Raw genomic sequence first — 27,543 nt, 5'->3', positions numbered from 1 at the left:
GTAAATACTGACACACTCCCGGGGTCCCCCTGTAAATACTGACACACTCCCGGGGACCCCCTGTAAATACTGACACATGACCCGGGATCCCCTGTAAATACTGACACACTCCCGGGGACCCCCTGTAAATACTGACACACTCCCGGGGACCCCCTGTAAATACTGACACACTCCCCGGGGACCCCCTGTAAATACTGACACACTCCCCGGGGACCCCCTGTAAATACTGACACACTCCCGGGGTCCCCCTGTAAATACTGACACACTCCCGGGGACCCCCTGTAAATACTGACACACGACCCGGGATCCCCTGTAAATACTGACACACTCCCGGGGACCTCCTGTAAATACTGACACACTCCCCGGGGACTCCCTGTAAATACTGACACACTCCTGGGGTAGCCAGGGTCACAGCTGGAGTACTGCGTGCAGTTCTGGTCACCGCATTACAGGAAAGATGTGATTACACTAAAGAGGGTACAGAGGAGATTTACGAGGATGTTGCCTGGACTGGAGAATTTTATCTATGAGGAAAGATTGGATAGGCTGGGGTTGTTTTCATTGGAACAGAGGAGGCTGAGGGGAGACCTGATTGGGGTGTATAAAATGATGAGGGGCCTGGATAGAGTGGATAGGAAGGAACTGTTTCCCTTGGCAGAGGGGTCAACAACCAGGGGGCACAGATTGAAAGTAATTGGGGGGAGGTTTAGAGGGGATTTGAGGGGAAATGTCTTCACCCAGAGGGTGGTGGGGGTCTGAGGGGGAACTCACTGCCTGAAAGGGTGGTAGAGGCAGTAAGTTTAAAAAGTACTTGGATGTGCACTTGAAGTGCCGTAGCCTACAGGGCTACGGACCGAGAGCGGGAAAGTGGGATTAGGCTGGGTAGCTCTTTGTCGGCCGTCGCGGACACGATGGGCCGAAATGGCCTCCTTCTGTGTGGTAAGTTCCTTTGATTCAATGAGAGATTGAGTAGATTGGGCCTATATGCTCTGCAGTTTAGAAGAATGAGAGATGATCTGATTGACATTCCATAGATTCTGGATCAGTTCCGATGGAGTGGAGGGAAGCCAATGTAACCCCACTTATTGAAAAAGGAGGGAGAGAGAAAACAGGGAATTATAGACCGGTCAGCCTGACATCGGTAGTGGGTAAAATGATGGAATCAATTATTAACGATGTCATAGCAGCGCAATTGGAAAGAGGTGACATGATAGGTCCAAGTCAGCATGGATTTGTGAAAGGGAAATCATGCTTGACAAATCTTCTGGAATTTTTTGAGGATGTTTCCAGTAGAGTAGACAAGGGAGAACCAGTTGATGTGGTGTATTTGGACTTTCAGAAGGCTTTCGACAAGGTCCCACACAAGAGATTAATGTGCAAAGTTAAAGCACATGGGATTGGGGATAGTGTGCTGACATGGATTGAGAACTGGTTGGCAGACAGGAAGCAAAGAGTAGGAATAAATGGGCAGTGACTAGTGGGGTACCGCAAGGTTCTGTGCTGGGGCCCCAGCTGTTTACATTGTACATTAATGATTTAGACGAGGGGATTAAATGTAGTATCTCCAAATTTGCGGATGACACTAAGTTGGGTGGCTGTGTGAGCTGCGAGGAGGATGCTATTGGAGGTTGCAGAATGACTTGGATAGATTAGGTGAGTGGGCAAATGCATGGCAGATGAAGTATAATGTGGATAAATGTGAGGTTATCCACTTTGGTGGTAAAAACAGAGAGACAGACTATTATCTAAATGGTGACAGATTAGGAAAAGGGGAGGTACAACAAAACCTGGGTGTCACGGTATATCAGTCATTGAAGGTGGTCATGCAGGTACAGCAGGCGATTAAGAAAGCAAATGGCATGTTGGCCTTCATAGCGAGGGGATTTGAGTACAGGGGCAGGGAGGTGTTACTACAGTTGTACAGGGCCTTGGTGAGGCCACACCTGGAGTATTGTGTACAGTTTTGGTCACCTAACTTGAGGAAGGACATTCTTGCTATTGAGGGAGTGCAGCGAAGGTTCACCAGACTGATTCCCGGGATGACGGGACTGACATATCAAGAAAGACTGGATCAACTGGGCTTGTATTCACTGGAGTTCAGAAGAATGAGAGGGGATCTCATGGAAACGTTTAAAATTCTGATGGGTTTAGACAGGTTAGATGCAGGAAGAATGTTCCCGATGTTGGGGAAGTCCAGAAACAGGGGTCACAGTCTGAGGATAAGGGGTAAGCCATTTAGGACCGAGATGAGGTGAAACTTCTTCACCCAGAGAGTGGTGAACCTGTGGAATTCTCTACCACAGAAAGTTGTTGAGGCCAATTCACTAAATATATTCAAAAAGGAGTTAGATGTAGTCCTTACTACTCGGGGGATCAAGGGGTATGGCGAGAAAGCAGGAATGGGGTACTGAAGTTGCATGTTCAGCCATGAACTCATTGAATGGCGGTGCAGGCTCGAAGGGCCGAATGGCCTACTCCTGCACCTATTTTCTTTGTTTCTATGTTTTTATATGAAACATGCAATATTCTGAGAGGGCTTGACAGGGTAGGTGCAGGGAGGATGTTTCCCAGGCTGATTCCAGGGATGGCTGGACTGATATATGAGGAGAGACTGGATCAACTGGGCCTTTATTCACTGGAGTTTAGAAGGATGAGAGGGGATCTCGTAGAAACGTATAAGATTCTGACGGGACGGGGCAGGTTAGATGCGGGAAGAATGTTCCCGATGTTGGGGAAGTCCAGAACCAGGGGACACAACCTTAGGATAAGGGGTAGGCCATTTAGGACTGAGATGAGGAGAAACTTCTTCACCCAGAGAGTTGTTAACCTGTGGAATTCCCTGCCGCAGAGAATTGTTGATGCCAGTTCATTGGATATATTCAAGAGGGAGTTAGGTATGGCCCTTACTGATACGTCCTTACTACACAGTATAAATGCACACGAGGCCCATGCTTGAGAGAAGGTCAGTCTGTGACCTGTCCTTTATTCCTTAACACTCAAGTGATGAAGGTGGGTGGAGCTCCCCTTTTATACCTGAAGGTCCAGGTTAGGAGTGTCTCCCACCTAGTGGTCAATGTTCACGGTGTACAACTTAGGTCAGTTTATAAATGGGTTACAATGACAGTTAAATAAATGACATCACCTCCCCACTCAAAGTCTTATTGGGATCACAGGTTAAGTCTCTCTGGTGGTTTACGCTCCCTTGTAGAGCGCCTGAGTTGGGGCTCTGGTTGTTGGGCGCTGGCCTGAGTGTCTGCTGTTTGCGGTGCCTCAGGCCTGTCCGGACTGCCCACAGTGACTGGGCTCTCCTCCCTTTGGTTCCGGTGTTCGGTCACCTGTGGTGGAGTGAACTCTATATCGTGTTCTTCCTCTGCTTCTTCAATGGGGTTGCTGAACCTCCTTTTTGTTTGATCCACATGTTTGCGGCAGATTTGTCCATTGGTAAGTTTAATTACCAGAATCCTATTTCCCCTCTTTGGCAACCACAGTGCCTGCGAGCCATTTGGGCCCTGCAGCATAGTTGAGGACAAAAACAGAATCATTTACATCAATACATCGCGCCCTCGCATTCCTATCATGGTAGTGATATTGTGACTGGCGCCTGCTCTCGACAATTTCTTTCATGGTGGGGTGTATAAGGGATAGCCGGGTTTTGAGCGTCCTTTTCATTAGTAGCTCTGCGGGTGGAACCCCTGTGAGCGAGTGTGGTCAGGATCTATAGGCCAACAGGAGGCGTGATAAGCGGCTTTGTCGGGAACCCCCTTGGATTCTGAGCATCCCCTGTTTGATTATCTGCACTGCTCGTTCTGCCTGACCGTTTGAGGCCGGCTTGAACGGTGCCGTTCTAACATGGTTAATTCCATTGCCTGCCATGAAGTCCTGGAATTCAGTGCTTGTGAAGCACGGGCCATTGTCGCTGACCAAGATGTCCGGTAGACCGTGGGCGGCGAACATTGCCCGTAGACTTTCTACCGTGGCAGAGGATGTGCTTGAATTTAAAATGTCACACTCGATCCATTTGGAGTAGGCGTCTACTACAACCAAAAACATTTTCCCCATGAAAGGACCTGCGTAGTCCACATGGATGCATGACCAAGGCTTGGCGGGCCATGGCCAGGGGCTAAGGGGGGCTTCCCTGGGCGCATGGCCCAGCTGGGCACACGTGTTGCACCTGCGAACACAAAGTTCCAGATCTGCGTCTATCCCTGGCCAAACGTGTGACCTGGCAATTGCCTTCATCGTGACAATGCCCGGGTGCCCATTGTGGAGTTCTCTGATGAACACCTCTCTGCCCATCTGGGGCATGACTACGCGGTTTCCCCACAGTAGGCAATCGGCCTGAATCGAGAGTTCATCCTTGCGCCTGTGAAATGGTTTAAATTTCTCAGGGCATGCCCTGTTCGTGGCTGCCCAGTCCCCATTCAGGACACATTTCTTGACTAGAGACAATAGCGGGTCTCTATTTGTCCAGACTTTAATCTGATGGGCTGTCACGGGTGAGCCTTCGCTTCCGAAAGCTTCAACAGCCATGACCATCTCAGCAGCATGCTCGGTAGCCCCCTCAGTGGTGGCTAGTGGGAGCCTGCTGAGTGCATCGGCGCAGTTTTCGGTGCCCGGTCTGTGCCGAATTGTGTAGTCATAGGCAGCTAACGTGAGTGCCTACCTCTGTATGCGGGCCGATGCGTTTGCATTTATGGCCTTGTTGTCGGCCAAAAGGGACGTTAGGGGTTTGTGATCTGTCTCCAGCTCAAATTTCCTACCAAACAGGTACTGGTGCATTTTCTTTACCGCATATACACATGCGAGCGCCTCCTTTTCTACCATCCCGTAGCCCCTTTCTGCCTGGGACAGACTCCTGGAGGCATAAGCTACCGGCTGTAACTGACCCTTGACATTGACATGCTGCAACACACACCCGACACCATAGGACGATGCATCGCACGTTAAAACAAGTTTCTTACATGGGTCATATAGCGTTAACAGATTGTTGGAACATAACAAATTGCGTGCTCTATTAAAAGCCCTTTCCTGGCTGTCCCCCCAGACCCATTCGCGACCTTTGCGTAGGAGCACGTGTAGTGGCTCTAACAGCGTGCTCAATTTGGGAAGAAAGTTACCAAAATAGTTCAGGAGCCCCAGGAACGAACGCAGCTCCGTCGTGTTACGGGGTCTGGGTGCTCTCTGGATCCCTTCCGTCTTGGATGCAGTAGGTCTGATCCCGTCTGCTGCTACCCTCATCCCCAGGAATTCTACCTCTGGAGCTAGGAAGAAGCACTTCGCCTTTTTCAGTCGCAGACCTACCCGGTCCAGTCTGCGTAGCACCTCCTCCAGGTTGTGGAGGTGTTCTTCAGTATCGTAACCCGTGATGAGGATGTCGTCCTGAAAAACCACCGTCCCTGGAATCGACTTGAGGAGACTTTCCATATTTCGTTGGAAGATCGCGGCGGCCGAGCGAATCCCGAACGGACATCTGTTGTACTCAAACAACCCCTTGTGTGTCGTGATGGTGGTCAGCTTCTTCGACTCACTCGCCAGCTCCTGGGTCATGTAAGCTGAGGTCAGGTCCAATTTTGAAAAAAGTTTCCCACCGGATAGCGTAGCAAAGAGGTCCTCCGCTCTCGGTAACGGGTACTGGTCTTGGAGTGACACCCGATTGATGGTGGCCTTGTAATCGCCACATATCCTGACCGACCCATCCACCTTGAGCACCGGCACAATCGGGCTCGCCCAGTCACTGAATTCGACTGGCGAGATGATGCCTTCTCTCAACAGGCGGTCCAATTCGCCTTCTATCTTTTCCCGCATCATGTACGGCACCGCTCTGGCCTTGTGGTGTACTGGTCTGGCGTCTGGGTTTATGTGAATCACTACCTTGGTCCCCATGAAAGTGCCGATGCCGGGTTGAAATAATGAGTCAAATTTGTCCAGGATCTGTGAGCATGATATTCGCTCTACAGAGGAAATTGCATTGACATCGCCCCATTTCCAGTTCATGACAGCAAGCCAACTCCTCCCCAGTAGTGCGGGACCGTCCCCTGGGACAATCCAGAGTGGCAACCTGTTCTCCGAATCTTTGTGGGTCACGACTACCGTGGCGCTGCCTAGCACCGGAATGATCTGCTTTGTGTAAGTCCGTAGCTGTGCGTCAATCGGCGATAATTTTGGCCTCCTGGCCTTGGATGCCCACAACTTTTCGAACTGTTTGATACCCATCAGGGACTGGCTGGCACCCGTGTCTAACTCTATTGATACTGGGATGCCATTGAGGAGCACTTTCATCATTATCGGTGGCGTCCTGGTGTATGAACTGTATATGGGCTCCACATGAACTCGCTGAACTTCAGCTTCCAGCGATTTCCCCCAGTGTCCATTTCTGCAATTTCTGCAGGTATTTTGCTCATCTCTGCAAACTCCGGCTGAGTGTGTGCCTCCACGCCTCCAGCATGAGTTGCGGTTTGAAACAAAAGGTCCCTTGCCAGTCGATCGTCCCTGACTGCCCCTGTTATTGTCCTTGAGTGCACCATTAACAGGTGTTGATGGCCCCATTACTGGCCGCATTGTCCCTTGCAATGGCGTGAATCGCTGTTCAGCTTGCCATTGTCTCTGTCGAACTCCCCCTCTGGGTTCGACTACATGTTGGGGCATGCCTGACTGCCCTTGTCTGCCTGGAGAACTGTGTGCTGCTTTAACAATGTTGAACCTCTGTCCCAACCATTCCTTAACACAGTACCTCTCGTCTGTTCTGCTAGTGGCCATGCTCGCGTGGTGTAAATCCCAGTTTCTTGTCGCCATTGATACGTCCTTACTACACAGTATAAATGCACACGAGGCCCATGCTTGAGAGAAGGTCAGTCTGTGACCTGTCCTTTATTCCTTAGCACTCAAGTGATGAAGGTGGGTGGAGCTTCCCCTTTTATACCTGAAGGTCCAGGTTAGGAGTGTCTCCCACCTAGTGGTCAGTGTTCTCACGGTGTACAACTTAGGTCAGTTTATACATGGGTTACAATGCTGGTTGAATACATGACACTTACGGCCAAAGGAATCAAGGGGTATGGAGAGAAAGCAGGAAAGGGGTACTGAGGTGAATGATCAGCCATGAACTCATTGAATGGCGGTGCAGGCTCGAAGGGCCGAATGGCCTACTCCTGCACCTATTTTCTATGTTTCTATGTTTCCCCCAGGCTGGGGAGTCTAGAACCCAGGGGTCACACAGTCTCAGGATAAGGGGTCGGCCATTGAAGACTAAGATGAGGAGGAATTTCTTCACTCAGAGGGGGGTGAATCTTTGGAATTCTCTGCCCCAGAGGGCTGTGGATGCTCAGTCGTTGAGTATATTCCAGGCTAAGAAGGATAGATTTTTGGACTCGAGGGGAATCGAGGGATCGGGCGGGAACGTGCAGTTAGGTCGATGATCAGCCATGATCTTATTGAATGGCGGAGCAGGCTCGAGGGGCCGAATGGCCGACTCCTGCTCCTAATTCTTATTTTTTTTTTTACAAAGGTGGTCCCTCAGTGACGTTAGGGAGAAACTGCTGAGATTTTGACCTGGTTTCGGCCGATATATTCAAATATGTGTAGTTACGTAATGGTGATGGCTTGGCAAAATGTCGATGTACAGAGGGACCTGGGTGTCCTTGTGCACCAGTCACTGAAAGCAAACATGCCGGTGCAGCAAGCAGTTAGGAAGGCCAATGGTATGTTGGCCTTCATTGCGAGAGGGTTTGAGTACAGGAGCAAGGATGTCTTACTCCAGTTATACAGGGCCTTGGTGAGACCACACCTGGAGTATTGTGTGCAGTTTTGGTCTCCTTACCTAAGGAAGGATATACTTGCCATAGAGGGAGTGCAGCGAAGGTTCACCAGACTGATTCCTGGGATGGCAGGACTGCCGTATGAGGAGAGATTGGGTCGACTAGGCCTGTATTCACTGGAGTTTAGAAGAATGAGAGGGGATCTCATTGAAACGTATAAAATTCTGACGGGGTTGGACAGACTGGATGCAGGGAGGGTGTTTCCCCGGGGCTGGGAAGTCTACAACAAGGGGTCATAAAATAAATAGCAGCAGGAGTAGGCTGTACGGTCCCTCGAGCCTGCTCTGCCATTCAATGCGATCATGGCTGATCTGATCATGGACTCAGCTCCACTTCCCCGCCCACTCCCCATAATCCGTTATCCCTTATCGTTTAAGAAAGTGTCTATTTCTGTCTTAAATTTATTCACTGTCCCAGCTTCCACAGCTCTCTGAGGCAGCGAATTCCACAGATTTACAACCCTCTGAAGAAATTTCTCCTCATCTCAGTTTTAAATGGGTGGCCCCTTATTCTAAGACCATGCCCCCTAGTTCTAGTCTCCCCCACCAGTGGAAACATCCTCTCTGCATCCACCTTATCGAGCCCCCTCATAATCTTATACGTTTCGATAAGATCACCTCTCATTCTTCTAATATCCAATGTGTAGACGCCTAACCTCCTCAACCTTTCCTCATATGTCAACCCCCTCATCCCCGGAATCAACCGAGTGAACCTTCTCTGAACTGCCTCCAAAGCAAGTATATCCTTTCGTAAATATGGAAAGCAAAACTGGACGCAGTACTCCAGGTGTGGCCTCACCAATACCTGTACAACTGTAGCAAGGCTTCCCTGCTTTTATACTCCATCTCATTTGCAATAAAGTCCCTATCTTTTGTTGTGCATAACCATGCACGTTATATATGACGATTAATTTGTTCCGATTACTTCTTCATTAAGGAGGGAGAAGTGTAAGGTCGGCCTCCACCTCGGTGACTACTGCGCCCCCTGCTGGACGACTGTACGAATGCAACTGCGGCTGTAAATACAATAAAAGTCACACATCACAAGGATGTTTGCTGATGATGTCGGAAGCATATAGAAACGAATGAATATTGCAGCAAAATATCCACAACGGAACAATTTCTCTTTCAGGCTTGACTCAGGCAACATCGGACGCAGTTGGCTGTTTGCAGAAGGATTTACAAAGGCGAGAAACATTCTGGCCGTTCAATCATCTCCATTGAAGCACAGGCAAACAGACCTTCAGTTAATATTGACCCGGGAGTTGTTTGGCTTGACACACGAGGCAGCGACAATGGTGAGCGGAACAGTGTGGGAAATTGAACAGCAAGAGGGAGACCTGCCCAGCTGAACTATCGGCCCACTCCTTCCCCATTCAAAATCCTCCTCCTAGTATTCCAATCCCTCCGAGGCCTCCTCTCCCCGCTCCCTATCTGCAACCTCCAGCCCCTACACCCCTCCCTATCTCTGTAACCTCCAGCCACTATACCCCTCCCTATCTCTGTAACCTCCTCCAGCCCCTAGACCCCTCCCTATCTCTGTAACCTCTTCCAGCCCCTACACCCCTCCCTATCTCTGTAACCTCCTCCAGCCCCTACACCCCTCCCTATCTCTGTAACGTCTTCCAGCCCCTACACCCCTCCCTATCTGTAATCCCCTCCAGCCCCTACACCCCTCCCTATCTGTAATCCCCTCCAGCCCTACACCCCTCCCTATCTCTGTAACCTCCTCCAGCCCCTACACCCCTCCCTATCTCTGTAACCCCCTCCAGCCCTACACCCCTCCCGATCTCGGAAACCCCCTCCAGTCCAACACCTCTCCCTATCTCTGTAACCTCCTCCAGCCCCAACACCCCTCCCTATCTCTGTAACCTCCTCCAGCCCCTACACCCCTCCCTATCTCTGTAACCTCCTGCATCCCCCTACACCCCTCCCTATCTCTGTAACCCCCTCCAGCCCTACACCCCTCCCTATCTCTGTAACCCCCTCCAGCCCCTACACCCCTCCAGATCTCTGCACTCCTCCAATTCTGGCCTCTTGCCCATCCCCCGATTCCCATCGCTCCACCATCGGTGGCCGTGCCTTCAGCTGCCTGGGCCCCAAGCTCGGGAACTCCCTCCCTAAACCTCTCCGCCTCTCTCTCCTCCTTTAAGGCTCTCCTTAAAACCGACCCCTTTGACCCAGCTTTTGGCCACCTATCCGAATATCAGTGGGAATGGTGGTGTGGTGGTTAAATTATTGGACCAGTGATCCAGAGGCCTGGACTATAAATCATGAGTTCAATCCCAGCAGCTGGGGAATTTAAATTCAGTAAATTAAATAAATGTGGAATTAAAAAGCGAGTGACCTTGAAATTACCGCATTGTTGTAAAAACCCAACTGCTTCACGAATGTCCTTCAGAGAAGGAAATGTGCCATCCTTACCTATTCTGGGCTAATATCAGTGGCAATGGTAGTGCAGTGGTTAAGTGACTGGACAAGTAATCCAGAGCACTATAGGTGACTCCAGACCCACAGCAATGAGGTTGACTCTTAGCTGGCCTCTGAAATGGCCTGCAGCGGTTCAAGAAGGCGGCTCACCACCACCTTTTCAAGGGGCGATTAGGGATGGGCAATAAATGCTGGCCTTGCCAGCGACGCCCAGATCTCAGGAATGAATAATTTAAAACAAATATCTCCTTCTGTCAAATTTTGTTTGATAAACGCGCCTTGGGTGGTATAACTACCTTAAAGGCACTGTGTAAACGCAAGTCATTGATGGTGTTGCAGTATAATGTGGATAAATGTGAGGTTGTCCACTTTGGGGGCAAAAACAGGAAGGCAGAATATTATCTGAATGGCGGCAGATTAGGAAAAGGGGAGGTGCAACGAGACCTGGGTGTCATGGTACATCAGTCATTGAAGGTTGGCAGGGGGCAGAGACGGGCAATGTTACGGAGGGGGAAATAGGCACCACCATTCAATAGGATCATGGCTGATCATGCAACTTCAGTACCCCATTCCTGCTTTCTCTCCATACCCCTTGATCCCTTTAGCCGTAAGGGCCACATCTAACTCCCTTTTGAATATATCTAACGAACTGGCCTCAACAACTTTCTGTGGTAGAGAATTCCACAGGTTCACAACTCTCTGAGTGAAGAAGTTTCTCCTCATCTCGGTCCCAAATGGCTTACCCCTTATCCTTAGACTGTGACCCCTGGTTCTGGACTTCCCCAACATCGGGAACATTCTTCCTGCATCTACCCCATCCAATCCCGTCAGAATGATATATGTTTCTGTGAGATCACCTCTCATTCTTCTAAACTCCAGTGACTATAAGCCGAGTCGATCCAGTCTTTCTTCATATGTCAGTCCAGCCATCCCGGGAATCAGTCTGGTGAACCTTCGCTGCACTCCCTCAATAGCAAGAACGTCCTTCCTCAGATTAGGAGACCAAAACTGAACACAATATTCCAGGTGAGGCCTCACCAAGGCCCTGTACAACTGCAGTAAGACCTCCCTGCTCCTATACTCAAATACCCTAGCTATGAAGGCCAACATACCATTTGCCTTCTTCACCGCCTGCTGTACCTGCATGCCAACTTTCAATGACTGATGTACCATGACACCCAGGTCTCACTGCACCTCCTCTTTTTCTAATCTGCCACCATTCAGATAATATTCTGTCTTCACGTTTTTGCCCCCAAAGTGGATAAGCTCACATTTATCCACATTATACTGCATCTGCCATGCATTTGCCCACTCGCCTAACCTGTCCAAGTCACCCTGCAGCCTTTTAGCGTCCTCCTCACAGCTCACAACGCCACCCAGCTTAGTGTCATCTGCAAACTTGGAGATATTACACTCATTCAAAATAATTGATGTATATTGTAAAGAGTTTGGGTCCCAGCACTGAGTCCTGCGGCACTCCACTAGTCACTGCCTGCTATTCTGAAAAGGACCCGTTTATCCCAATTCTCTGCTTCCTGTCTGCCAACCAGTTCTCTATCCACGTCAGTACATTACCCCCAGTACCATGTGCTTTGATTTTGCACACCAATCTCTTGTGTGGGACCTTGTCAAAAGCCTTTTTTAAGGTCCAAATACACCACATCCACAGGTTCTCCCTTGTCCACTCTACTAGTTACATCCTCAAAAAATTCCAGAAGATTTGTCAAGCATGATTTCCCTTTCATAACTCCATGCTAACTTGGACCGATTCTGTCACTGCTTTCCAAATGCGCTGCTATTTCATCCTTAATAATTGATTCCAACATTTTTCCCAGCACTGATCTCAGGCTAACCGGTCTATAATTACCCGCTTTCTCTCTTCCTTTTTAAAAAGTGGTGTTACATTAGCTACTCTCCAGTCCATAGGAACTGATCCAGAGTCGATTGACTGTTGGAAAATGATCACCAATGCATCCACTATTTCTAGGGCCACTTCCTTAAGTACTCTGGGATGCAGACTATCAGGCCCCGGGGATTTATCGGCCTTCAATCCCATCAATTTCCCTAAGACAATTTCCCGCCTAATAAGGGTATCCTACAGTTCCTCCTTCTCATTCGACCCTCGGTCCCCTAGTACATCCGGAAGGTTATTTGTCTCTTCCTTCGTGAAGACAGAACCAAAGTATTTGTTCAATTGGTCTGCCATTTCTTTGTTCCCCATTATAAATTCACCTGAATCCAACTGCAAGGGACCTACGTTTGTCTTCACTAATCTTTTTCTCTTCACATATCTATAGAAGCTTTTGCAGTCAGTTTTTATGTTCCCGGCAAGCTTCTTCTCATACTCTATTTCCCCCCTCTTAATTAAACCCTTTGTCCTCCTCTGCTGAATTCTAAATTTCTCCCAGTCCTCAGGTTTGCTGCTTTTTCTGGCCAATTTATATGCCTCTTCCTTGGATTTAACACTATCCTTAATTTCCCTTGTTACCCATGGTTGAGCCACCTTCCCCGTTTTATTTTTACTCCAGACAGGGATGTACAATTGCTGAAGTTCATCCATGTGATCTTTAAATATTTGCCATTGCCTATCCACCATCAACCCTTTAAGAATCATTTGCCAGTCTATTCTAGCCAATTCACGCCTCAAACCATCGAAGTTACCTTTCCTTAAGTTCAGGACCCTAGTTTCTGAATTCACTGTGTCACTCTCCATCCTAATAAAGAATTCTACCATGTTATGGTCACTCTTCCCCAAGGGGCCTCGCACAAAAAGATTGCTAATTAGTCCTTTCTCATTACACATCACCCAGTCTAGGATGGCCAGCTCCCTGGTTGGTTCCTCGACATATTGGTCTAGAAAACCATCCCTAATTCACTCCAGGAAATCCTCCTCCACCGCATTGCTATCAGTTAGGTTAGCTCAAGCAATATGTAGATTAAAGTCGCCCATGATAACTGCTGTACCTTTATTGCATGCATCCCTAATTTCTTGTTTGATGCTCTCCCCAACCTTACTACTACTGTTTGGTGGTCTGTACACAACTCCCACTAGCGTTTTCTACCCTTTGATATTCCGTAGCTCCACCCATACCGATTCCACATCATCCAAGCTAATGTCCTTTCTTACTATTGCATTAATTTCCTCCTTAACCAGCAACACCACCCCGCCTCCTTTTCCTTTTTGTCTATCCTTCCTAAATGTTGAATACCCCTGGATGTTGAGTTCCCAGCCTTGGTCACCCTGGAGCCATGTCTCCGTGATGCCAATTACATCATATCCGTTAACTGCTGTCTGCGCAGTTAATTTGTCCACCTTATTCCGAATACTCCTCGCATTGAGGCACAGAGCCTTCAGGCTTGTCTTTCTAACACACTTTGCCCCATTTAGAATTTTGCTGTAATGTGGCCCTTTTTGCTTTTTGCCTTGGGTTTCTCTGCCCTCCACTTTTACTTTTCTTCTTTCTATCTTTTGCTTCTGCCCCCATTCTACTTCCCTCTGTCTCCCTGCATAGGTTCCCATCCCCCTGCTATATTAGTGTAACTCCCCCGAGGACATTGGTTCCGGTCCTGCCCAGGTGCAGACAGTCCGGTTTGTACTGGTCCCACCTCCCCCCAGAACCGGTTGCAATGTCCCAGGAATTTGAATCCCTCCCTTCTGCACCACTCCTCAAGCCACGTATTCATCTGAGCTATCCTGCGATTCCTATTCTGACCAGCACGTGGCACTAGTAGCAATCCTGAGATTACTACTTTTGCGTTCCTACTTTTTAATTTAGCTCCTAGCTCCCTAAATACGTCTTGTAGGACCTCATCCCGTTTTTTTTACCTATATCGTTGGTACCAATGTACACCACAACAACTAGCTGTTCACCCTCCCTTTTCAGAATGCACTGCACCCGCTCCGAGACATCTTTGACCCTTGCACCAGGGAGGCAACATACCATCCTGGAGTCTCGGTTGCGGCCGCAGAAACGTCTATCTATTCCCCTTACAATAGAATCCCCTATCACTATCGCTCTCCCACTCTTTTTCTTGCCCTCCTGTGCAGCAGAGCCACCCACGGTGCCATGAACTTGGCTGCTGCTGCCCTCCCCTGATGAGTCATCCCCCTCAACAGTACCCAAAGCGGGGTACCTGTTTTGCAGGGGGGATGACCGCAGATGACCCCTGCACTACCTTCCTTGCACTGCTCTTCCTGTTGGTCACCCATTCCCTATCTGGCTGTGGACCCTTCACCTGCGGTAAGACCAACTCGCTACACGTGCTATTCACGTCATTCTCAGCATCGTGGATGCTCCAGAGTGAATCCACCCTCAGCTCCAGTTCCGCAATGCGTAGAGAAGATGTTTCCACTTGTGGAGGGAGACCAGAACTCGGGGCCATCAATATACGACAGTCACTAATAAATCCAATGGGGAATTCAGGAGAAACTTCTTTACCCAGAGAGGGGTGAGAATGTGGGAACTCACTCCCACAGGGAGGGGTCGAGGCGAATAGCAGAGATACATTTAAGGAGAAGCTGGATAAACACATGAGGGAGATAGGAATGGAAGGATATGGTGATGGGGTGAGATGGAGAGGGGAAGGAGGAGGCTGGTGTGGAGCATAAACCCCGGCACGGAGCGGTGGGACATAAACCCCGGCACGGAGCGGTGGGGCCCAACGGCCTGTTTCTGGGCTGTACACTCGATGTGATTAAGGAGCAAGCCCCTGTCAGATCTCCCAGCCCCTGGGGGTGACTGAGCTCCCGACAATTGCTCCGTCGATTGTCCGCGCGCTGTGCGTTGAACATTTCTCGTGCCTGCTCTCTTGGCAGCGGTTCAATAAAGACCATCATGCATTTCGCTTGTTGACCAAGTCCTTTACTGGATGAACATTTAATGTGTCGCGCGACAAGAGCGCCTCCTGATGGCGCCCCGACTCGCACGCACCTCGTGGCGGGCTGGAGAGGTCGGGTAGGGCGCAGTCGCGGGTCGACAATTCCGCTCGGCCTTCTTCCCCAAGGGTTTTCATCACGCGACTGTCCCACCTCCACCAGCAAACACCCCCTCCACCAACCCATGCTCTCCCGCCATTGGTCCATCCTCGTGAGGCCCCGCCCTCCACCAACCCATGCTCTCCCGCCATTGGTCCATCCTCGTGAGGCCCCGCCCTCCACCACCCACGCTCTCCCACCATTGGTCCATCCACACAAGGCCCCGCTCTCCCCCCCCCCCCCACCCATGCTCTCCTGCCATTGGTCCATCCAAGTGAGGCCCCGCCCTCCACCACCCACGCTCTCCCGCCATTGGTCCATCCTCGTGAGGCCCCGCCCTCCACCACCCACGCTCTCCCGCCATTGGTCCATCCCTGCGAGGCCCCGCCTCCAACACCCACGCCCTTCCACCATTAGTCCAGCCAGGCAAGGCCCCGCTCTCCCCACCACCCACGCTCTCCCGCCATTGGCCCATCCCTGCGAGGCCCCGCCTCCATCACCCCACGCTCTCCCGCCATTGGCCCATCCCTGCGAGGCCCCGCCTCCACCACCCACGCTCTCCCATCAGTGGTCCATCCTCACGAGGCACCGCCTCCCCCGCCCATGCTCTCCCGCCATTGGTCCATCCCCGCGAAGCCCCGCCTTCCCACCGCCCATGCTCTCCCACCATTGATTCCGTCCCCGTGAAGCCCCGCCCCTCCCCCATGCGGCCAATCGGAACGCCAACACACTCTCCAATATGTTTGCCACCAATTGCTCGAAAGCGTTTGGGGGCAAATGAAACAGTCCAGAATTTTGCAATGTTCCCCACTATTCTTTTGCTCCCTGGTCTTTCTGTTTGTGGCAGCCTCCTGGAGCTTTACCTTCAATCCCTGGACACTCCACGGCCAATCCTGAAGAGTTGTCGACTCAAATCCGTCTCCCGGATGAGACGTTAAACCGAGGCCGGGTCTGCTCTTTCGTAAAAGGTCCCGTGGCCACTATTTCGAAGAGGGGTGCAGGGCGGTTATCCCCGGTGACCTGGGGGCCAATATTTATCCCTCAATCAACATCACTAAAAAAAACCCAGATGATCTGGGTCATCATCACCTTGCTGTTTGTGGGAACTCGCTTTGCGCAAACTGAGCTGCCGTGTTTCGCACATTACAACACTTCAAAAAAAGCTCTTCATTGGCTGTAAAGTGCTTCGAGACGACCATTGGTCGCAAAAGGCGCTACGTAAACCCAAGTCTTTCTTGCAATAGTTTGTGGGTTGCCATCACATTCCAGAGAATAATCCCAGACAATCGAAATCCAGTCTTGGAAGTCCCAGGAAGAGTGTGCGTGAAGTTGACGGATTGTCGTCTATAAAAACCGGGAAGGACAGCCGGCGTTCCTTGCCCAGTCTGGGGCCTCCTCGTGACTCCAGTCCCACACACCGACGTGGTTGTCCCTTAACCCGAAGCAAACACACTCGTGTCCGTAGAAAAACACGCGCCGCGGCAGTTCATGAAGATGGTCGCCCCCACCCCCAGCACCACCTTCTCAGGGAGCGACCAGTGGAATGGACAATAAATACCCGGCCTTGCCAGCCACAAAAATGAATAATAATAATAAGATTAATTTGCTCGGGGCCCCCCACTCCCTGCTCCTCCTGCTCGATGCGGCAGGCCAAATAAGGTTAAATTGGCAACGAGAATTGTTCTGAGTCAAGATTTCATTGTTCCTATAAGAACATAAGAAATAGGAGCAGGAGTAGGCCATACAGCCCCTCGAGCCTGCTGTGCTATTTAATACGATCATGTCTGATCTGATCATGGACTCAGGTCCACTTCCCTGCCCGCTCCCCATAACCCCTTATCCCCTTGTTGTTCAAGAAACTGTCTATTTCTGTCTTAAATTTATTCAATGTCCCAGCTTCCACAGCTCTCTGAGGCAGCGAATTCCATAGATTTACAACCATCTGAGAGAAGTAATTTCTCCTCATCTCAGTTTCAATGGGTGGCCCCTTATTCTAAGACCATGCCCCCTAGTTCTAGTCTCCCCCATCAGTGGAAGCATCCTCTCTGCATCCACCTTGTCAAGCCCCCTCATAATCTGATACGTTTCGATAAGATCACCTCTCATTCTTCTCAATTCCAATGAGTAGAGGCCCAACCTCCTCAACCTTTCCTCATAAGTCAACCCCCTCATCTCCGGAATCAACCGAGTGAACCTTCTCTGAACTGCCTCCAAAGTAAGTATATCCTTTCGTAAATATGGAAACCAAAACTGCACGCAGTACTCCAGGTGTGGCCTCACCAATACCCTGTATAGCTGTAGCAAGACTTCCCCGTTTCTATACTCCATCCCCTTTGCAATAACGGCCAAGATTACAATGGCCTTCCTGATCACTTGCTGGACCTGCATACTAGTCTTTTGTGTTTCATGCACAAGTACCCCCAGGTCCCGCTGTACTGCAGTACTTTGCAATGCAATCTGTCTCCATTTAAATAATAACTTGCTCTTTGATTTTTTTTCTGCTAAAGTGCATGACCTCACACTTTCCAACATTATACTCCATCTGCCAAATTTTTGCCCATTTACTTAGCCTGTCTATGTCCTTTTGCAGATTTTTTGTGTCCTCCTCACACATTGCTTTTCCTCCCATCTTTGTATCGTCAGCAAACTTGACTCCGTTACACTCAGTCCCTTCTTCCAAGTCGTTAATATAGATTGTAAATAGTTGGGGTCCCAGCACTGATCCCTGTGGCACCCCACTTGTTACTGATTGCCAACCCGAGAATGAACCATTTATCCCGACTCTCCGTTTCCTGTCAGTTAGTCAATCCTCTATCCATGCTACGCACTTGAAAATCCATCCCCAAGCTCTGGACCTCCACCCCTAAACCCTCGTCTGACTGGCTGTGATTGGTCCTCCCCCGCTGTCCATCTCCCATCACATGTCACCCTCCCGGAATGTGTTATTCAATGCTGTCAACTTTGTCTCAGTTTCTCATGACGTGTTGATTAACTTTGTTTCTCAGGGTCGAGTCTCCTTATCCCTCTCCCAAGAACTCTCATCAAAACTACCAGTCAATACCATCCTGTTCCCATACTGCTGTAATCTGTGTTGCCAAACTTTTTACTGTCCTTGTTATGTACTGAATATGTAAGTTTTCATGTGTCTGTTCTAAGGTTAATACAGCGGATGGTTCATTAACCATCAAGCTTTGCTCCGTAGCAAACTTTGTTGCTGCCCCATCTTAAAACCCATTCAAGCGAGTGTATAAGTGAGTTTTACATACATAGAAACATAGAAAATAGGTGCAGGAGCAGGCCATTCGGCCCTTCGAGCCTGCACCACCATTCAATGAGATCATGGCTGATCTTTCACCTCAGTACCCCTTTCCTGCTTTCTCTCCATGTCCCTTGATCCCTTTAGCCGTAAGGGCCATATCTAACTCCCTCTTGAATATATCCAATGAACTGGCCTCAACAACTCTCTGCGGCAGGGAATTCCACAGGTTCACAACTCTCTGAGTGAAGAAGTTTCTCCTCATCTCGGTCCTAAATGGCTTACCCCTTTTCCTTAGACTGTGACCGTTCGGGAACATTCTTCCTGCCTCTAACCTGTCCAGTCCCGTCAGAATTTTATCTGTTTCTATGAGATCCCCTCTCATTCTTCTCAACTCCAGTGTATAAAGGCCAGTTGATCCAGTCTCTCCTCATATGTCAGACCAGCCATCCCGGGAATCAGTCTGGTGAACCTTCACTGCACTCCGTCAATAGCAAGAATGTCCTTCCTCAGATTAGGAGACCAAAACTGAACACAATATTCCACAATCTGGATCATGTGTCAGATCAATTCACTACCTTCAGTATCCACTTTAGTGACCATTTTTTATCCCCTTACAATCTCTCTCTTTCCTCCTAAGATGCTTCTTAACGTAGTAAAACGCCCCAAGGTGCGTCACAGGAGCAATTATCGGACACAATTTGACACCGAGCCACGTAAGGAGATATTAGGGACAGGCGGCCAAAAGCTGAGTGGGAGACGGAGATTTTAAGGAGCGTCGTGAAGTGTGAAGGAGGAGAGGGTTTCAGGGAGGGTAATATAGAAAAAAAATAGGGGCAGTAGTCGGCCATTTGGCCCCTCGAGCCTGCACCACCATTCAATGAGATCATGGCTGATCCTCTATCTCAATACCATATTCCCCCTTTCTCCCCATACCCCTTGATGCCTTTTGTGTCTAGAAATCTATCTGTCTCCCTCTTAAATATATTCAGTGGCTTGGCCTCCACAGCCTTCTGTGGTAGAGAATTCCACAGGTTCACCTCCCTCTGAGTGAGAACGTTTCTCCTCATCTCGCTCCTAAATTTCCTACCCCGTATCCTGAGACTGTGTGACCCCTTGTTCCAGACTTCCCAGCCCCGGGGAAACATCCTCCCCACATCCAGTCTGTCCAACCCCGTCAGAATTTTATACCTTTCAATGAGATCCCCTCTCATTCTTCTAAACTCCAGTGAATACAGGCCTAGTCGACCCAATCTCTCCTCATACGACAGTCCTGCCATCCCAGGAATCAGTCTGGTGAACCTTCGCTGCACTCCCTCTATGGCAAGTATATCCTTTCTTAGGTAAGGAGACCCAAACTGCACACAATACTCCAGGTGTGGTCTCACCAAGGCCCTGTATAACTGGAGTAAGACATCCTTGCTCCTGTACTCAAACCCTCTTGCAATGAAGGCCAACATACCATTGGCCTTCCTAACTGCTTGCTGCACCTACATGTTTGCTTTCAGTGACTGGTGTACAAGGACACCCAGGTCCCTCTGTACATCGACACTTCCCAAGCCATCACCATTTCAATAATACTTTGCCCTTACGTTTTTCGCACCAAAGTGGCTAACGTCACATTTATCCATGTTATACTGCATCTGCCATGTGTTTGCCCACTCACTTAACCTATCTAAATCACCTTGCAGCATCTTTGCATCCTCCTCACAACTCACAATCCCACCTCGTGTTGTGTCGTCAGCAAACTTGGAAATATTACATTTGGTTCCCTCATCCAAATCATTTATAGATATATTGTGAATAGCTGGGGCCCCAGCACTGATCCCTGTGGTACCCCACCAGTCACTGCCTGTAATGTGTCAGATCAATTCACTACCTTCAGTATTCACTTTAGTGACCATTTTTTATCCCCTTACAATCTCTCTCTTTCCTCTTAAGACGCTCCTTAACGTAGTAAAACACCCCAAGGTGTTTCAAAGGAGCGATTATCGGACACAATTTGACACCGAGCCACGTAAGGAGATATTAGGGATGGGCGGCCAAAAGCTGGGTGGGAGACGGAGGTGTTGAGGAGCGTCGCGAAGGAGGAGAGGTTTAGGCAGAGAGTTCCAGAGCTCGGGCAGCTGAAGGGACGGCCCCCGATGGTGGAGCGATGGACATCGGCGGAGGGGTGGGGGTGGTGGGGGGCGCTGCTGGATGCCGAACCGAGGCCCCGTCAGGCGGGGCTGGCTAGAGTTTGGAGCATTGCACCTGTCCCATGGAGCGGTCCCTCAGGGCCTCGCCCCTCTTGCGGAGGAAGGCGGAGAGCAGGCGGGAGGGGTTGAGGAGGCTCAGCTTGCTGGTGAGCCGGCGGAGGCAGCCCTTGCAGGTGCGTTGGACGGCGGAGGAGGAGAAGTAGAAGATGATGGGGTCCAGGCTGGTGTTGAAGGTGCTGAGGAGCAGCACATCGCCGCGCCAGGGCGGGCTGGCCCACTGGGCGAAGCCCACAAAGTGTGAGATGTTGTATGGGGCGAAGCAGACCAGGAAGACAAGGAGGGTGGCCAGCACCAGGCCGACGGCCCGCTGCTTCTTCTCCCGGCTGATGTGGGGCGAGGAGAGCAGGATGCGCACAAAGCTGGAGTAGCAGAAGGTGGTGACCAGGAAGGGCAGGCAGAAGAGGACAACCCCCAGCTCCAGGCGGAAGGGCAGCAGAATCTCCAACTGGCTCTGGTCGAATTGGTCGTAGCAGACGTTGTGGTTGCCGCTCTTGTTGTCCTTCCGCTGGAACTCGGTGATGTAGACAATGCTGCCGTGCGAGAAGGAGCAGACCCACAGCGCCAGGCTCACGCCCACCGCATAGTGGGGCTGGCGGTACATCTGGTACTGGATGGGGAAGGCCACGCCCAGGTAGCGCTCGACGCTGACTGCCGTCAGGAACAGGATGCTGCTGTAGATGGCGCTGAAGTAGAAGAGTCCGCTGAGCGGGCAGAGGAAGGGGGGCAGGGTCCACAAGTTGCCCTTGGCCGCCTCCAGCACCTTGAAGGGCAGGAAGAGCAGGAAGGCCAGGTCGGAGATGGTCAGGTTGATGAGGAAGATGACGTTGGGGCCCACTTTTCGCCGAGCTTTCCCCAGGAAGGCATAGAGCGCCAAGGTGTTGAATGGAAGGCCAGTCAGCAGGACGATAACGTACACGCCGATGTGTAGTTGGTCGGAGACATACTGGGAAGCCATGCCACCCTCATGCCACCTGGAGAAAGAAAACACACGGATTTACGATGGGGAAGTGATGTTTGACAAATCTGCTGGAATTCTTTGAGGATGTAATGAACAGGGTGGATAAAGGGGAACCAGTGGATGTGGTGTATTTGGACTTCCAGAAGGCATTTGACAAGGTGCCAATAAGGAACGGGTTTACACATTAATCGGTAGGCCACTTAATAGTGTAGATGAACAAGGGGACCTTGGAGTGCTTGTCCACAGATCCCTGAAAGGAGCAGGCCAGGTGGATAAGGTGGTTAAGAAGGCATAGGGAATGCTTGCCTTTATTGGCCGAGGCATAGACTATAAGAGCAGGGAGGTTATGCTTAAATTGTATAATACTTTGGTCAGGCCACAGCTGGAGTACTGCGTGCAGTTCTGGTCGCCGTATTATAGGAAGGATGTGATTGCACGAGAGAGGATGCAGAGGAGATTTACTGGGACGCTGCCTGGAATGGAGAATCTTAGCTATGAGGACAGGTTGGATCGGCTGGTTTTGTTTTCATTGGAACAGAGGAGGCTGGGAGGAGACCTCATTGAGGTGTAGAAAATATTGAGGGGCCTGGACATAGTGGATAGTAAGGGTCTATTTCCATTGGTGGAGGGGTCTATTACGAGGGGGCATAGTTTTAAGGTTGTTGGTGGAAGGTTGAGAGGGGATTTGAAGGGGGGGCTTCTTTACACAGAGGGTTGTGGGGATCTGGAACTCGCTGCCTAGAAGAGTGGTGGATGCAGAAACCCTCACCACTTTAAAGAGATGGTTGGATGAGCACTTAAAGTGCAGTAACCTGCAGGGTTACGGACCTAGAGCTGGTAATTGGGATTAGACTGGATGACCTTGTGTTGGACGGAGCAGATATAATGGTAAGTACTGCAGGGAATCGAATATGGCCAGGGTGATCTCCTGGACTAGTTTCGATCGCCTGGATGGGTCGGAGAGGAATTTTCCCAGATTTTTTTCTCCCTAAATTGGCCTGGGTTTTTATCGGGTTTTTGCCTCTCCCAGGAGATCACATGGCTCCGGTTGGGGTGGAGTGTAGAAGGTTTCAGTATAAGGGGATGTCGCAGTTGTGTGGGGCAGACTGGTTGGGCCGGGTGCCCTTTGCCTTTCCGTCATCGTTCATAGGTTTATATGTAACCTTCAGGGCTGCTGACCGAGGGCCGTGTGGCTCTTTGTCGGCCGACGTGGACATGATGGGCTGAAATGGCCTCCTTCTGCCCTGTAAATTTCTATGTTTCTATGTAGTGAACAGGGTGGATAAAGGGGAACCAGTGGATGTGGTGTATTTGGACTTCCAGAAGGCATTTGACAAGGTGCCACATAAAAGGTTACTGCACAAGATAAAGGTACACGGGGTTGGGGGTAATATATTAGCATGGATAGAGGATTGGCGAACTAACAGAAAACAGAGAGTTGGGATAAATGGTTCATTCTCGGGTTGGCAATCAGTAACTAGTGGGCTGCCACAGGGATCAGTGCTGGGACCCCAACTATTTACAATCTATATTAACGACTTGGAAGAAGGGACTGAGTGTAACGTAGCCAAGTTTGCTGACTATACAAAGATGGGAGGAAAAACAATGTGTGAGGAGGACACAAAAATTCAGCAAAAGGACATAGACAGGCTAAGTGAGTGGGCAAAAATTTGGCAGATGGAGTATAATGTTGCAAAGTGTGAGGTCATGCACTTTAGCAGAAAAATCAAAGAGCAAATTATTATTTAAATGGAGAAAGATTGCAAAGTGCTGCAGTACAGCAGGACCTGGGGGTACTTGTACATGAAACACAAAAGGATAGTATGCAGGTACAGCAAGTGATCAGGAAGGCCAATGGTATCTTGGCTTTTATTGCAAAGGGGATGGAGTATAAAAGCGGGGAAGTCTTGCTGCAGTTATACAGGGCTTTGGTGAGGCCACACCTGGAGTACTGCGTGCAGATTTGCTTTCCATATTTACGAAAGGGTATGCTTGCTTTAGAGGCAGTTCAGAGAAGGTTCACTCGGTTGATTCCGGGGATGAGGGGGTTGACTTATGAGGAAAGGTTGAGGAGGTTGGGCCTCTACTCATTGGAGTTCAGAAGAATGAGAGGTGATCTTATCGAAACGTATAAGATTATGAGGGGGCTCGACAAGGTGGATGCAGAGAGGATGTTTCCACTGATGGGGGAGACTAGAACTAGGGGACATGATCTTAGAATAAGGGGCCGCCCATTTAAAACTGAGATGAGGAGAAATTTCTTCTCTCAGAGGGTTGTAAATCTGTGGAATTTGCTGCCTCAGAGAGCTGTGGAAACTGGGACATTGAATAAATTTGACAAAAATAGACAGTTTCTTGAACGATAAGGGGATAAGGGAGCGGCCAGGGAAGTGGAGTTGCGTCCATAATCAGATCAGCCATGATCGTATTAAATGGTGGAGCAGGCTCGAGGGGCCGTATGGCCTACTCCTGCTCCTATTTCTTATGTTCTTATGTTCTTCTATAAAAATAAGGAGGGAGATCGTTGTACAGGGCCTTGGTGACACCACACCTGGAGTACATGACAACACATGGAGTAGACACCTCAAGTCACTGGAGAAATACAGAGGCTGAACTCCAGGACAAAGTCGACGTATTTACTGAGGTGTACGAAAGTATGGGGCTCATGCTAAACATCTGTAAGACAAAGATCTTCCACCAGCCTGTCCTCGCCATACAGCACTGCCCCCCAGTCATCAAGATGCATGGCACGGCCCTAGACAACGTGGACCATTTCCCATACCTCGGGAGCCCCTTATCAACAAGAGCAGACATTAACAACATGATTCAACACCGCCTCCAGTGCGCCAGTGCAGCCTTCGGCCGCCTGAGGAAAAGAGTGTTCGAGGACCAGGCCCTCAAATCTACCACCAAGCTCATGGTCTACAGGGCTGTAGTGATACCCGCCCTCCTGTATGGCTCAGAGACATGGACCATGTACAGTAGACACCTCAAGTCGCTGGAGAAATACCACCAACGATGTCTCCGCAAGATCCTGCAAATCCCCTGGGAGGACAGACGTACCAACATTAGCGTCCTCGACCAGGCCAACATCCCCAGCATCGAAGCACTGACCACACTCGACCAGCTCCGCTGGGCAGGGCCACATTGTCCGCATGCCCGACACGAGACTCCCAAAGCAAGCGCTCTACTCGGAACTCCTTCACGGCAACCGAGCCAAAGGTGGGCAGAGGAAACGTTACAAGGGACCATCCTCAAAGCCTCCCTGATAAAGTGCAACATCCCCACCGACACCTGGGAGTCCCTGCCCCAAATACCAGTCCGCCCTAAGTGGAGGAAGTGCAGCCGGGAGGGCGCTGAGCACCTCGAGTCTCGTCGCCGAGAGCGTGCAGAAACCAAGCGCAGGCAGCGGAAGGAGCGTGCGGCAAACCAGTCCCACCCTCCCCTTCCCTCAACGACTATCTGTCCCACCTGTGACAGGGACTGTGGTTCCCGTATTGGACTGTTCAGCCACCTAAGGACTCATTTTTAAGAGTGGAAGCAAGTCTTCCTCGATTTCGAGGGACAACATAACCACAGCTGGAGTACTGCGGTCAGTTCTGGTCACCACATTACAGGAAAGATGTGATTGCACTGGAGAGGGTGCAGAGGAGATTTACCAGGATGTTGCACTGGAGAGGGTACAAAGAGGAGATTTACCAGGATGTTGCACTGGAGTGGGTACAGAGGGGATTTACCAGGATGTTGCCAGGACTGGAGAATTTTAGCTACGTGGAAAGATTGGATAGGCTGGGGTTGTTTTCTTTGGAACAGAGGGGGCTGAGGGGAGACCTGATTGAGGTGTATAAAATTATGAAGGGCCTGGATAGGAAGAACCTGTTTCCCTTGGCAGAGGGGTCAATTATCAGGGGGCTTAGATTTAAAATAATTGGGGGGAGGTATAGAGGGAATTTGAGGGGAAATGTCTTCACCCAGAGGGTGGTGGGGTTCTGGGGCGGAACTCACTGCCTGAAAGGGCGGTAGAGGCAGAAACCCTCACCGCATTTAAATATACTTGGATGTGCACTTGAAGTGCCGTAACCTACAGGGCTCAGAAATCTGTCTATCTCCACCTTAAATATATTCAGTGCCCAGCCTCCACAGCTCTCTGGGGCAGAGAATTCCACAGGTTCACGAGAAGAAATTCCTCCTCATCTCCGTTCTAAATGGGCGGCCCCTTATTCTGAAACTGTGCCCCTAGTTCTAGATTCCCCCACGAGGGGAAACATCCTCCCTACAGCTACCCTGCCCAGCCCCCTCAGAATCTTATATGTTTCGATAAGATCACCTCTTATTCTTCTAAGCTCCAATGAGTACAGGGATTACGCAGGATATAGGGCCGAGAAACATGCCGTTTGGCCCAACCGGTCTGTGCCGGCGTTTATGCCCCACTCGAGTCCCCTCCCATCTTTCCCCATCTAAATCTATCAGCGTAACCCTCTATTCCCTTCTCCCCCATATACTATTCCAGCCTCCCCTTAAATGTATCTCTGCTCCTCGCCTCGACCCCTCCCTGTGGGAGCGAGTTCCACATTCTCACCCCTCTCTGGGTAAAGAAGTTTCTCCTGAATTCCCCATTGGATTTATTAGTGACTGTCGTATATTGATGGCCCCCTAGTTCTGGTCTCTCCCACAAGTTGAAACATTCTCTCTGTATCCACTCTATCAAAACGTTTCTTAATTTTAATTACCTCTATTAGGTCACCCCTCAGCTTTTTTTAATCAAGAGAAAAGAGACACAGCCTGTTCATCCTTTCCTGACATGCACACCCTCGCATTTCTGGTATCATCCTTGTAAATCTTCTCTGCACCCTCCCAACTGCCTCTATATCCTTTTTATAATATGGCGACCAGAACTGTGCACAGTGCTCCAAGTGTGGGCTAACCCAGGTATATGGAGACCAGAACTGTGCACAGTGCTCCAAGTGTGGTCTAACCCAGGTATATGGAGACCAGAACTGTGCACAGTGCTCCAAGTGTGGTCTAACCGAGGTATATGGAGACCAGAACTGTGCACAGTGCTCCAAGTGTGGCCTAACCGAGGTATATGGAGACCAGAACTGTGCACAGTGCTCCAAGTGTGGTCTAACCCAGGTAGATGGAGACCAGAACTGTGCACAGTGCTCCAAGTGTGGTCTAACCCAGGTATATGGAGACCAGAACTGTGCACAGTGCTCCAAGTGAGGTCTAACCAAGGTGCAATACAGGTTGAGCATAAATTCCCCACTTTTCAATTCTATCCCTCTAGAAATAAACCCTAGTGCTTGGTTTGGCTTATTTATAGCCTTGCTAACCTGTGTCGCAGCTTTTAATGGTTTGTGTATTCGTACTCCGAGATCCCTTTGTTCCTCTACCCCACACAGACTCTCACCCTGCAAGTAATAAGTGACCTCTCTATTCTTCCTCCCAAAATGTAACACCTCACATTTATCGGTATTGAATTTCATTTGCCAATTATATGTGCAGTCTGCAAATGTACCCCCCAGTACTGTACCCCAGTGTTATACAGTGGCAGACCTGTACCCCCCAGTACTGTACCCCAGTGTTATACAGTGGCAGACCTGTACCCACCAGTACTGTACCCCAGTGTTATACAATGACAGACCTGTACCGCCCAGTACTGTACCCCAGTGTTATACAGTGGCAGACCTGTACCCACTAGTACTGTACCCCAGTGTTATACAGTGACAGACCTGTACCCACCAGTACTGTGCCCCAGTGTTATACAGTGACAGACCTGTACCCACCAGTACTGTACCCCAGTGTTATACAGTGACAGACCTGTACCCACCAGTACTGTACCCCAGTGTTATACAA

General features: G+C 50.0%; 1 protein-coding gene across 5 annotated transcripts in view; it reads right to left on the bottom strand.

The window, feature by feature from the left end:
- Positions 1 to 8,748: 8,748 nt before the first annotated feature.
- Positions 8,749 to 27,543, bottom strand: part of LOC139240407 (free fatty acid receptor 2-like) — a 22,655-nt gene continuing 3,860 nt past the window's right edge. For 4 of the 5 annotated variants that reach the window (XM_070868911.1, XM_070868909.1, XM_070868910.1 and 1 more), the window contains exon 2: positions 15,746 to 21,700. In XM_070868911.1, coding sequence (XP_070725012.1) covers positions 20,704 to 21,684 — 981 coding nt within the window. In that variant the 5' untranslated portion in view covers positions 21,685 to 21,700 and the 3' untranslated portion in view covers positions 15,746 to 20,703. Of the gene's footprint in view, positions 8,827 to 15,745; positions 21,701 to 27,543 lie in introns of those variants that run through there. The other variant, XR_011588718.1, reaches the window with a different exon arrangement.

The sequence above is a fragment of the Pristiophorus japonicus genome, chromosome 31 (genome assembly GCF_044704955.1).
Source record: "Pristiophorus japonicus isolate sPriJap1 chromosome 31, sPriJap1.hap1, whole genome shotgun sequence".
Taxonomy (NCBI): domain Eukaryota; kingdom Metazoa; phylum Chordata; class Chondrichthyes; family Pristiophoridae; genus Pristiophorus; species Pristiophorus japonicus.
The sequence above is the reverse complement of the archived record's forward strand: the minus strand, read 5'-3'. Positions and strand labels throughout refer to the sequence as shown.